The sequence below is a fragment of the Mangifera indica genome, chromosome 2, assembly GCF_011075055.1.
Source record: "Mangifera indica cultivar Alphonso chromosome 2, CATAS_Mindica_2.1, whole genome shotgun sequence".
NCBI lineage: Eukaryota > Viridiplantae > Streptophyta > Magnoliopsida > Sapindales > Anacardiaceae > Mangifera > Mangifera indica.
The window spans coordinates 10,100,097-10,114,123 of record NC_058138.1 but is presented as its reverse complement, the minus strand read 5'-3'; the positions used below and the strand labels follow the sequence as shown (position 1 = coordinate 10,114,123).

Here is a 14,027-nt window from a genome sequence, read left to right as displayed (position 1 = left end):
ACAACCCACTTTAGGAAAAATACCCTTATAGAACCAAAACCCAAATAAACTGTACAAGCAACGCCAACACTTGTCCATATGACTTACGTATAGAACAGAAAAGTAGATAGGAGACAAGGCTGCAGAATAAAGCATTATTACATGACTAATACATTGCTTTAGGGCCAAATGGTGCATAACTTCAAACACTGAAATTCATAGTGATTCCATCTCCAATGTGTTTGGAAAACCATCTTAAACTAATTATTGATATAAAAATATACAAACTATAAGTCCAGTAGGTCATTCAGATTACTTCTAGTTTGATCACAATAATGTCATGTAATAAACATTATTTTTGGGCAAATGCTGCACAATCTTTTAAACACTAACTAAACTGGGCCATAAAATGCCACAAAAAAGCATTCATTAAAATTTCACGTCCATTTTAATGTATCCAATACCTAACCATATATTCAAACCAGAACAAGTAAAGGAACTTCAACAGAGATAAACTAACATTTCTTTAGACACCTAACAGTTAATAAAATGAGGCATACATTAAAATCAAACCCTTAAATAACAAACAAACAAACCTTTCACATTCATCTTCAAGCGTCAATTGTTTGAAAACCAGGCAGCAGACACTTGAGATGCGTCCCAGTAATCCATCTGGAGCTCCATTTGATTCAACGGCTGCATTCCTTTCTTTTGCTGCTTCTGATGATGTTGCTGTTGCTGGGGCTGTTCTGAATTTTGTTGCTGCAAATTAGAATTAGCATTGGCATTGTTATAGGGATATTGTTTAACGTTAGCATTAGAATTGTAGTTAAGACTTTCGTTGCTGGATGGTAATGGGACAGTGGAGACCAGGTAGGCGAAGATGGGCATGGGCATTAGAAGGGAAGCGAGAGATGGCAGCCTGTTGTTGATGTTGTTATAGTTGTCGTTGAGCTTCTTGTTGCTGGTGCTAAGCTTAGGGCCTTAGCTTCTTCCATTTCTAACTATTTTCTCTCGTTTTGTTCAGAAGAATGAGGCCACAGCACTTCAGTATTGTTCATCAAAACAGAGTTCGGTTGCAAATGGGAATTTTATCTATAATTTTTTATTTTCAGATGCGATTATATAATTAAATTGATCAACTAAATTTGAACCAAAATATATGATTATGGAAAGTTAAATCAAGGGATTATTCATTGCCGAGGTACCTCATTTGTTGACACCAATGTCAAATAGTCTTTATAGTTATCTACTCATCTTTACGCACACGAGGGCAGTAAAAACTTACCCCACTTCAACACAATTTACACAAATTCATCAGCCCAATGCCCTTAAAAATTTATGACTCATGGATATACACTCCCTTATAATATTCTATCATTAACTATCGCTAAATTCAATAGAGTTCAACAACTGGTAAATCATTAAAAACCATATTTATATATTCATAAGAATAATAGAGGAACAATATCACAATGCCAGAGAGCCAAACTACAATCCAAAGCCAAATTAATGAGTAATCATCCTACTACTTTCCTTTTGCCTATTTTTTTCTTTGTTTCTTTCTCTCTCACTTGCATGCACACATGAACAAAGAACAAAAACCATGCAATGAACAATCAAACTAAACTAAGGATTTTGACAAAGGAAAGGAGAAAAAGAACCTTCTCCCAAACACTTTCTTTTTCTTTTTCATCATTTCAAAGAAAAAAAGAATTCACAAACCTAACCGCACCTACAAAATAATGGGGACATGTGAATCCAATCTCTGCTGCAACTCCTTGACCTTCATAGATAACTCCGTCTTCTGTTCCTTGTAGCTACGCAACAAATACTCTTTACCTTCTATTACTTCCTTCAACTCTCCAATTTCCCTTTTCAGCAATTCTATCCTCTCCCAATCTCCCTTTCCCTTTTCTGGAAGTTCAAACTTGCTCTCCCCATCAATATACCCATTTGTATGGCCATTTCTTGGGTCAGTTGGCCAACTTGTGACCCTTGATGGCTTATTATCAGTGCCCACTTGCCCAGCACAATGATCTTCAATGGCCTTACTCAGCCTCTGGATTTCTCTCTCAGAATCAAATAAGTCCCTATTTGCAGCATCAAGCTGTGACCGCAAATTAGAAGATAGAGCAAGCTGAGTGTTGAGGGAATTCTGCAACTCCATAATCTGATCTTGCATCTCTAGTACCATATCATCTCTTCTCTTCAGTTGTTGCCTCAGCTTGTGTATTACTTCTCTTTTGCTGAAGATATCAGAGCCTGATTCTGAAACACAAGGTGAGTCTGAGCAGTTTGAATGATGGAATGGCTTTGGAGGCAACTCAAGGCGATCAGGAGATGATGCCCATATAACCTCATTCTCCTTGGTAAATTCAGGAACAGGAACTGACACCAGAGGGAGAGAACCATCAGTTTCTGACAGAATCTGTGCATTTGATTGGTGCTTCATGTCCATCATGCCCTCAGCTCCTGATTCAAACCCAATAAGAAACCAAAGACATTATTGACACCTTAAAAATATTATATTCATAACTGACTTGCAAATTCTACTCAAATGGAAAAAAGAGCAAGAAAAAAGGTATGGTAACAGTCAACTTTGCCACAGGAAAAATCTTTAAGAAAATTCAATGACTATCACTTCCTACGTTTCCTAAATTTCCATGCATCTATGCTGTTAACACATCAAAGAAATTCAAGAAGAAAATCAGAACTTGCTCTTCTTTGCACACAGACTATGTAGCATCCATGACATTCAACAAGTAGTAACATTTTTATTTTGGTAATTAACAAGCTGTAACATTGCTAATTAAGCAATGAGAAACAGCAGCTGCAGCAACTAATAGAAGTGCTAAGGACCCATTTAGGAGTGATTGTCGCAACTACCAATTTTGTAATGAATTCAAGTAATAATTTTAAAAAAAATTGAAATGGAAATTAAAACTCTGCATACATAACACTTTTTTATCAAAATAATTGGCCATAACTCTCACACAATACTTGCTCATAGGCTGACCTAGTGATTGGTTATGTTGTTGTGTAATGGCTTGGACGGAAAAAATTATAGTGGTGTTGTTTAGTCGGCTAGATGTTAGTGAGTAGATTAGTGAGTGCTTTGTGGGTTAAATGGTACAGGTTGATTGGAAATTAAATGATCAACTGAATTTTGAGTTTGATTGAGTTGACTGGATGCTTGGTTTTAGGGGTAGGTTTGATGTTTATTATGGGAATCTAGGGAGGTTATGGTGTGTGTATGGTGCAACAAAACAAGAGGTTGTAGCTAAAACATTCTGGTGGTTACTTGATTGAGTTAGGGTGCTATCAGTTGAATTTGAGTTGTTTAGGTGGTTTAGTTGTGGGTTCCCTTTTGAACGGCCATTTTCTCCCCTAACACAGCTAACATATCCTGCAATGTCAACATCTCCGCATGCTTTTCCTCCATCTTGTGAAATTAAGCCATTGATTCCTAATTGATACTCTTGCACTCATTATGGTCCTATTGTACCAATTCCCTAGTTTCCAAATTTCCTTCTCAATTGTTGCTACCCGACTATTTATTCTGATATTGACCATACAACGTTACTTTAATATGTTAGGACTCATAATTTTGTAATGAATTCAAGTAAATAATAAAAGAAAAAAATTGAGACAGAGATAGAGATGAAACTTCTTTATTGAATAAAACATAACTACTTACGTAACACTTTTTTATCAGAATAGTCTACCGTCCCCCCCACATAGCTTATATACTATAGTTTCCTAATCCTAATAGGAATCCTGATTTAAAAAAAAAAATTCTAAATAATCCAAATAAATAGTATTCTTGAAATAAATCTCATTTAATAGATATGTTTTCCTTATTCAAAATCTATATATATTTCTAATTTACTTTTTATTTCCTAAACTCTTTTTATTCCTAATAAAATGAAATTTTTAAATAGTATTCCTAAATAATATTTCATACACTATTTATTCCTTAAATATTTCGAATAATATTCCGAAATACTAACAGACTTTGAAGAGTTATAAGTCTTATTTGACATATCCTTTTTAATTTAGGTTCAACAAAAGTTTCCAAAAGTGATAATTACATAATCTCAACCATTTAATAGTAAATTTGAAAACTATTTAGAAGAGGCCTGAGGTTTACTTTTCAAACCTAATTGCAGAATAATCCCTTAGGACAACCAGTAAATAGTTAATGGTATCCCTTGTATACTTATAAATTTATGAGAAGACATTCATATCCTATTGGGACATTTGATGAATTTTTACAATAGTAGAACTTATTATATTCACGTGGCATAATATTTGTGCTAAACTTTATTTAATATACCCTCCTATTTTGACTATATATCTTGTATGGATTTTTCCTCTTTATTTTTTTAATTCACTTTTAAAAGGGCATTTGGTTTAGGGCACTCTCATTACCTCGATAATTTATCTTTTCTTATTAATATTATTTTTTTTGATTTTTTAGATAATAAAATATTTCAATAATTTTATATTATCATAGTGATATGACAGGTAATATAAAAAGTAATTTAATTACTACTCTTACTTCAAGTACTAGAAAATTACTAAATTAATCTTAATTTAGTTACAATTTTATCCTTATTAAATTTTTAAGATAAGGATACTCACGTTTTCAATTAAAATAGCAATTAACATGAAAAATATTTTAAAAAATATATATATTGGCAATCAGACAACTTGAAAAAAAAATTAATTAATTAATTCTATCATTTGATAACATAAAAAAATTCTAATATATTATTAACATAGAAAATATTTTAGAAGATACACAAAGCAAATACTTTAACATAAAAGTATGTTAGTTTAACCAAATGCAATACTAATTAACACCCAATAATCTTATAAGAGCATTAAAGTAAAATCATATATTAGTATCATTTTATTATTGTCAACCAATAGAACTATATGCACTTATAATAAGTACCAATTTAAGTTTCAATTATAATGTATTAACATATGATTGAGTAATTTTAATTAATGATAAAATAACATTAAATCGCATGATGACACACTATCATTAGTACCAAAACCAGTACTCATTATAAGTACATATAGCACTACTTTAATTATTTCTACATACTGATTTTACCAAATATAAAGATAATTTATAATCAATAATCTTTCAACTAACTCATCTTTATGGTAATTTTTCACTTTTAATAATAAAATATTACTTGAACCAAATGCACCCTTATTATTTGATTTATAGATGTTGTGTCACTTTTGCTAGAATATTCTTGATTTCACTAATCAGTGGACCCTATGTTGCATCTGGTAATATCATTGGAATTTTACATAGCTAAAGAATACTTTTGGTAGCAATCTAATTGTTATTATGAGTCCTAGTTGTCCATATGTTACGGTCACTCATTAAAATCATCATGTATATATCAACCAATCCAACAACACTATAGCAATTGCTAAAAGTGTTATACCTTTTTCCATTGTTATTGACCCATGCCTTGTTTCTTGATCTTCACCTTCGTCTTTCGGTTTTAACTTCATATTGTGGTTTATGTACAGTACTTAATCTACCAGATGAAACCATAACCATTAATCTTACCAACCCTAGTTTGGCTTCCTAAAAGAATAACTTCAGCCTTTTCTAAAGTATTGAAACTGATGTTAGCATAACCACCAAAAATTCATTTTCACTTGTGCAAATTAAACCATACCAATCCTTGAACCCTAAAACATCAAAGCTCCATTTGCCTAAACCACAGAGTTACTAAACGTAGCACCATACTAAAATATTAAATCAGATGACACCATACAAGAAAGCATCAAAAGTTAGATTCTATATCTAGGCCTCAGGACCTGCAGTTTTTTGGGACACATGTCCTAATTCTAGAGGTTATGGTTTATTAAATAAATGATACTTAAGGTTGTAAAAAGGGAAGAAAGGAAGAAAAATTAGGGTTTGGTAAGTTTAGGCTGTTAGCAGCCTGACAGGCTGATTTGGGAGGTTTCCAACAGTTCGAATGGCCTGAATTGGGAGGACATAACTCCTCAAATGCCAATTTTTCCACCGCAAATCCCCTTTATCAACAAAACATTTTTTGTTTCTTTAATTGTTTGCACTTTTTTGCTGTTTTCGGGTGAATATTGGCTCGATATCTATCGACATACTTACGCCTAACCAATCTTTGAACCCAAAAACCCTGAAGTTTCATTCTACTATAGCACTAAAATACCAAAGAGATGATAACCATTCAATTCTGATATAATCAGTATCTCACAAACACAAAATCAACTCCTTAGCTATAGTTCAAGACTATCATCTAAAGCAGATGTCAATACTTTTCAGAAAGAATTATCCGTCCCTTCTATTGAGAAAAAACCTGCCCATACATGTGTGGTGCCTTTCACACGAATCCCCAAGATTGCAAAGCTAAAAACTAAACATTTAAACTTTTAAACTGCACCAATTATTTATACATATCATTTTCAATTACACTCATCCATAGGTTGTAGAATTTTCACTCAATGTCGATACATAAGATCCATTGATAAAACATTTGGTAGCATCTTAGTAAAATGTACTACACCTGATTAAACTGCAGAAACTTGCAGTTCTTACACACACAAAAACAAAAAGAAAGAGAGAAAAAATAAAAAGAACACACAACTACCAACATGTACAGTGGTATCAACACAATAAAAAATTTGCAGTAAAGCTTTACTAGCTTGTCCTAATCCCAGTGAAGTTCAAATGACAAAGAACATAGAATGAATTTTCACACCTGAAACGTGGTTGAGGCAACCATCATTATCCTGCATAAAGGTATACATGTTTGCTTGCAAATGGTGACCTGGTGACCTCCTCCTGTCAGAAGTTTTTCCACTACCTGTACAACTCTTGAGTTAGAAAATGTTGCAAACTGAAGACAGGTCACTAATATAACAGATAGTAGAAGACCTTTCAGAGCATTATCAGCATTTGACTGTTGCTTGGAGTCCAGCGTCTGCTTCAGCTTATAACCAAGACGAATTGACAATGTACTTAACAAGGCTCCACCTGCAATAAGTATCCAATTTGGCCTCTCACCCTGTAGACTTTTAGCCTTCTGACCTCTAGATGCACCATCTGTCCTTGATTTCATTTTAACTGCAAGCAAAGTGTTGGAGGGAAAAATCCTAAATAATCCAAATATGACCTACATCGACAGTGCACCAAAAATTCCATTGCTATCTATATGGAAGAAAATAAGATAAAAGTACATTAGGAAAATGAAAAATTAATCCATGAAAGACTGTCGTTGTCAAAGAAAATCGCCTCAAATTAGAATGACATTTACCCTAAGGAGCCAACTAAGGGTGTGCACAGTCCAGTTTGGTCCAATTTAAGCAAATTTTCAAACTAAACCAATGAAAACAGTTTGGCAAAATCTCAAACCAAAGCAAACCATTTTGTGTTTAAAACCAAACCAAAAAAAATTGAAAAATTGTGGTTTGATTTGGTTTGGTTTATGATTTGGGGGGCTTAAATTTAATTTCCACTCTAGTTATTAAATTCCATGGTTAGTTTTTGAATAATTTCAAGCACAAGTAGCATGTTTAACACATTAATGTTAACAATGTGCATGTATTACATGTTTGAGAACAGCAAAGAAAAATTCAGAACCAATATATAATTAACTTTTACCATCTTCAATCCAAAATAGTATATTTCAAACATGCCAACAGTTGGTTGTACACTTGGGACAAATTGCCCAGAAAATCTAATAAAGAAAGACCAGTGAGTTCATGAATTTCTGTATCATGAAGGTCAGGGGAAGAAGTCTACAATTCCCTTAAGCAGCCACTCATGCAAAGCCCAAGGGAAGAAAAAAAATCATGCATCGTTTTTTGATGATTACAGAAACATGAGGATCCATTACCAAAAGGTTACCAGGAGAGCAGAGGATTCTCACTAGAAATATAAATAAAAAAAATCCAACACTGTTTTTTTATGAAAGGAGGAAACAATATCCAGAAAACCAATAATGCACAATTTCAGAAAACAAGTAGCACTTCCATCCTTTAAATACCTTAGTGTAGGCTTGTTTACATGCTTCTTGTTCTTCTAACTCTGGCAGGAAAGCAAATAAGTGATTATGAGTCAGATCAAAGCCATCAAGGAAACTAATAAATGGGTGTGCATCACATTACTTGAAATGAAGGGTGAAACATGAAAACATAAATATAGAAGATGAGGAGTTAACCTATAGCCAACTTTTGCAGTTGATGATTTAATGGACAGCATGACAACATCTGTCCAGTACATTGTTTTCATGCATCCTCATACTTCCATACAGATATATACACATTATTTAGATACTTAAAGAGTCACTTTTGCCACAATTTACAGTGTGACACTTGCGCTATTAGACTTAACCCAATTCTCAGCCAAAAATGAGAAAACATTGCTAACGCACATAGGAATTGGATTTGATCCTCATATCTATTGATAATATGTTCACAATTCAAATATTCAATAATTCAGGATGAATCCATGGAGCAAACCCAAAAAACAACTATTTGAATGAGCCAAGTTAAACATTCCCCTTTTTCATTTTATTCTATATATATGCCTATTCATAAACCATGTTCAAGTAAAATATCACCCTAGGTAGCAGTCTCAAGCAATCTTTTCATTTTTCTCTTCTGAGATGGCTAGAAACAGCACGAAAAAGAAAAGAAAAGAAAAGACCTATCTATATAAAGAACATTTTCCACAACTAATTTATACTAGTTCAAAATCATATTCTATCAAAATATGAACTTAGAGATATAATGGAAATTTAAAACCAGAATCAGGATATCAGTGGCTGATTTATATTCAGGAAATTGACCATACAAGGATGGAGAAAACATTAGAGAGTAACCAGAAATAAGAAGGCGATGCAACTTTACCGTTTCATCCACTGCAAATTTCAGATGACATGAACTTCAAGTTTTGAACTCAACAAAATGGCAAAATCATAAAGTTCAGTGATAATCCAGCACGATGTCGTTTTAGCATTTCTCTCCGAAACACTTCCTCGTACTATGATTACGAGGAACTCACAGAACTTTGTTTCTATCTAAAAAATAAAATTTGATAAAAATTGCTGAGAGAAGAGAGGGTTTTGGAAATGGCAGCTTTTGGTAGTGAGGTTTCCCTTCTCTATAAATAGTACTGTTAATTAAAGATTATCTCTGTGCACACGTCACGTGGACACGTGTCAAGCCACGCCCTCACTATAACTCACAAGTTTAATGAATTATTTGTAGGACATAAATTAAAAGATATTTAATGTCTTCGTAAAATGATATAAATACTTAATAAATATTTTTAAATTTTTAGTTTTTAGGTCTTTTAGTTTTAATATTTTTATTTGTATAATTTATTTTTTTATTTTTTTAATTTAAGGGTCTATTAAATTTGCACTTTTGATTTAATAATATATCAACAAATATGGGTACCCTCAAAGATAATGTATTTATAATATATTTAACATTGTGGTAATATAATAATATCTTTTTATAATATATTTAACATTGTGGAAATATAAACTATGTAAAAAGAATATCTATTTTATAAATTTTTTTATTCATTTTAGAAATAAGTGTGATTTGGCTGCGTCATTAAAAAAGAAAAAGAAGAGTTGGTTGAAGTTGACTTAATGAAGGGTGATGAAATTGTGGGAAGCATGTACTAAGGGCATATTTGGTTGCTAAAACAACACCATTTATTTATTTTTTTTAATTGTTACATGAAAAAGGATATTTGAATTGTAAAAATTAGCCTTACAATATTCAATGAATTTTTTTACAATAGATACTAACTCAATTAGACATGTCAATTGGTGGGACCTCTATTTGGCTTGACCCAAAATACGAAACAAAAGCTTAGCACGAGAAGACCCAATCGACACTATAGCGTGTCAGGCCAGAACCATAGGCCAAAACCATGGGCTTATCAGATTGGGCTTAGGGCTTTAGTATTAAGTTCATAGATTACCCAGTCCAGCCCAACACTGTATGCAAAATAAAAAAATATTTTTTTCTTCTTGCAATAGAAGCGAACTTTTGCCACTTGGTAGAAGCCAAAACGACCTCTGCCTTTTGTGGCAAAAGCTATTGCTTAATTTTTTCAAAATTTTTTTAATTTTTTTTTTATATATAAACCCATCTATTTTTTCATTTTCACTTTCATTTATAATTACAAATCTCTCAATCTCAATTATTTTATTATATTTTCAATCTCATTTTCTCTCATCAATTGTCTTTCAAAAAATATTTGAATTCGTAAATAATAATTCTTTGTATTTATAATTTCATTTTTATTTTAATTTTATCATTACAAAATATTACAAATGGATTTAATGTCAAATAAATTCAATCCATTTGAATATTATCATGCTAGTGCTGATGATATTATTGATGATGCACAAAGTGGAATAGATAGAGCACAAATGGGTGAAAGTGATACAGGTACAGGTTCGCATTATTCAATGGAAAAAAAAAAGAAAACAAATGTCAACAGTGTGGGAGCAGTTCGATCAAATAGAGAAAACAATAGACAGAAAATTAATTCATCCGACAGTATATAAACATTATAGTTTTTGTTCAACATGTGCAAATACAAGTAAGACGGGACATCTTCACCTACATGTTACTGATTACTGTACAAAAATTTCACATGAGTTCAGAGGACAAAAATAAATTGCATTCACCTAATCGCAATTTGTTGGTCCAAGTGCCACTTCAGCAAGAGCTCCAAGCGATTTCAGACATATGGAAGAAATGTCGAGTATTGTATATGATCAAATGAAGATGTGAGATTACATGGCAAATATGTAGTTGCTTCTAATCAACCTTTTAGTTATACGAAATATGAAATTTTAGAATGGATGATGCAAAGTAATATTCAACCGATGGGATATTAATTAAAATAGGCAGTCGCTTTCCCGCCTAAACCTTTTTCGGCAACAAATTTTACGTTTTACCTTTTTAAGCAAATTGTATTTTTCAATCCGAAAATATCTTCATTTATTTTCTCAACGTTACCGTAGTATTTCGCCGATTAATTGTATGCCTTCCGCAAAAAACATTAAAATTAAATTATCTGCATGAATAAAATTTATAAATTGAAAAACAAAATAATTTTTTATAAAATAATTGATTGTTATTTATCCAAAATAATGGATATATATAGGTTTTTCTTGAAACGGTGTGTTTTCTTCTCAAATAGATTGTCGGAATTTGGAAAGGGATGCGGGAAAGGATTGGTGCGTTAAGAGATGCAGAAATTTGAAAAAGGGTGCAAAAATGGAGCAAAAATTTGGAAAGGGGTGCAGAAGTGGGTGAGGGAATAAAGGTACGGGAATTTGGTAAGGGGTGCGGGTGCGGGTACGGGCCCGCACGCGTTGGTGTATGTGTTCAAGCGTGCGCGTTGGTGCATGGGTGCGGGTGCCCTCGCGCTGGTGCATGCGTGCAAGCGCGCACACCTGACCCTTTCAGCAAATTGTCGCACCCTTTCGGCAATTCCCACACCCTTTAGCCAATTGCTGCACCCTTTAGCCAATTCCCGCACCCGTTCAACAATTCACGCACCCTTCCATGCACCTTTTCTGCAATTGCATAGAAGGGTGCGACAATTGTTGAAAGGGTGCAGGAAAGGGTGTAGGAATTGCCGAAAAGGTACAGCAAGGGTATGGGGCGTGTGGCGCGGTACGCTAAGTGATGAAATTATAAAATTATTAAGAAATGTCAGACATGCAATTCAAAACATCAACCAAGCCAGGAGGATCGACAGTCTCGCCAAAACCAAAATTTTACCCACGCACCATTCACCGTTAGGAAACCGTCGTCGGAAAACATCACGACAATGTCGTCCGAGTCGTCTTAGGTATATATTTATTGCTAACATTGATTCTACTTTGGAACGTTGGATGAGATTTAAGTTTTCATTTCATCTTTCATTTGATACATGGATGTAGATTAGTTAGTTTATTATAGTTTTGATTATGCAATTGATTTTGCCGGTTTGACTGTGTTGGTTTAAAATATGTGATTTTGCCAATTGATTGTGTTGATTCATAGTTATGGGAGGAAAAGATGTTATTTTGGAGTGCCAATTTGCATGTTCATACCTTTAACACATACATTCACACTTACAGACCACCATTGACACCTTTCCGGTGCCGATTTGCATTTTCACACCGTTAACACACACATTCACACCTACAAACCATCGTTAACACCTTCCCGACCACTCCCCTTCTCCCACACCCATTCACACTTTTCAGCACCTTTTCACAAATCCACGCACCCCTTACACTTGCACGCACCCTCAATGCATCCACGTAACCCTTAAACATTTTGTCACACCCTTTCACATATCCACGTACCCCGTTAACATTTTGCCCACCCCTTTGCACTTCCACTCACCTGTTAACATTTTGCCACACCCCTTTGCATTTCCACGCACTCGTTAACATTTTGTCGCACCCTTTTACACTTCCACGCACCCTTTTAACATTTTGCCCAACCCTTTAGCATTTTTCCGCACCCTTTTGCAATTCCACACACCCCTTAACACTTTCCCCACGCTTTTCAGATTGTATTTGACCTGTTTGCAATTTGATCGATTATATTGATTGTAATTCGACTAGTATGAAAGCTTTTTGCCATTTTTCTGATTTTTCGAATATGTTTCCAGTTTTTTAGGAAATTAGAGTTAACGAACGTCCTGGTGAAAGGAGGTATAACGACGATCATTATTTTTCCACGAAGTTAAAAGTTAGAGGTCATGTGGATATTGTCCAAGAAATTAGAAATACTCTTACTCATGCCCAGAAAAGAATGTTTAAACCATGTGTTTCGAGCGATTTTTAAAGATGGAGACTTTGAAGCATAGCTCCAGTTTAATGCATTATGTGTTATTCCGATAAATCAATAAAGGAGTGGTAGGAGAGGAATTATGGTTTCGGCTTAATGGGGTGGACTACAAATTTAGCCCTATTGAATTTGCTCTCGTTACAGGATTAAAATTCAATAGAGAAATAGGAAAGAGCAAGGTTATCAAAAAATCACAATTGAAATCTAAGTATTTTGGAGGTAAAAAAGCTGCTACCTATGGTGATCTAGCAGCAGTATTTAAAGAAAGAGCATGGGTAAACAATGATGAGGATGCCATTAAAATATCTACCTATATCTGCTTCATTTTGCATTATTGGGATCGGACAATAGAAAAACTGTTTCAGAGCATATTTTACGTATTGTGGATGATTGGGATACTTTTAACTAGTATCCTTGGGGTACTCTTGTTTGGAGGATGACTGTTAAATCTTTAGGTGAGGCTTTACTAAAACAGTATAATGAAGTTTCTAAATTATATCCACTGTACTCAGAAGATATCCCAACATTAACTTACGGGATAAGAGGATGTACCTTAACATTTCAGGTAATATTAACTTTTTTTTAATATTTCATAAGTATATACTTTTTATCATTTTGTTTATTTACAGTATATACATTTTTAAATGATAGATTTGGATATACGAGACACTTAATAATTTGGAAAGTTTTGTGATTTGTAAATCGGTGAAGAGAATTCCTCGAATGTTGAGGTGGAGAAGTTTAGATGGTCCAAGCTAGGAGGAAATGGATCGTATTTTGAACTCTTTTGAAATAAGATATTATGCTTTTTAATAGTATTTATTAGTAGTTTACCATAACTTTCTCTTAATAAACTGTTTTTGAATATCTTTAGGATGTTGTCACCCCTCGTATGATTACATCCAGAGTTGAGAGACAATCACCATATTATGAAGATGTTATAGATTACATTGATGATCCAGAAGATTCTGATACTACTCCTGTCGTTATAACATCCCCTCCAGATATCCAACCTAGCATAGCCTCCCCTCTAGATATCTTACCTACACCTGTAAGTTGGAATACTCCTGTTCGTAGGCGACGGAGTTCATTTGTTAGTAGTCTTGTGCCATCAGCTATGCAACCACTTGAGCGTAGTACTT

General features: G+C 33.6%; 1 protein-coding gene across 3 annotated transcripts; it reads right to left on the bottom strand.

Moving 5' to 3' along the window:
* Positions 1-1,396: 1,396 nt before the first annotated feature.
* LOC123209390 lies at positions 1,397-9,151 on the bottom strand. 3 transcript variants are annotated; one of them, XM_044627430.1, is made up of 5 exons: positions 8,914-9,151; positions 8,049-8,089; positions 6,938-7,210; positions 6,762-6,866; positions 1,397-2,454 (listed from the first exon to the last, which is right to left on the bottom strand). In XM_044627430.1, exons 3-5 carry the CDS (start codon positions 7,119-7,121, stop codon positions 1,715-1,717), a joined length of 1,029 nt encoding a protein of 342 aa, XP_044483365.1. In that variant the 5' UTR covers positions 7,122-7,210; positions 8,049-8,089; positions 8,914-9,151; the 3' UTR covers positions 1,397-1,714. The 3 variants fall into 3 exon arrangements, with proteins under 3 accessions (XP_044483365.1, XP_044483364.1, XP_044483366.1); XM_044627429.1 differs by having other exon boundaries at positions 6,938-7,126; XM_044627431.1 differs by lacking the exon at positions 8,049-8,089 and having other exon boundaries at positions 6,938-7,126.
* Positions 9,152-14,027: the final 4,876 nt, after the last annotated feature.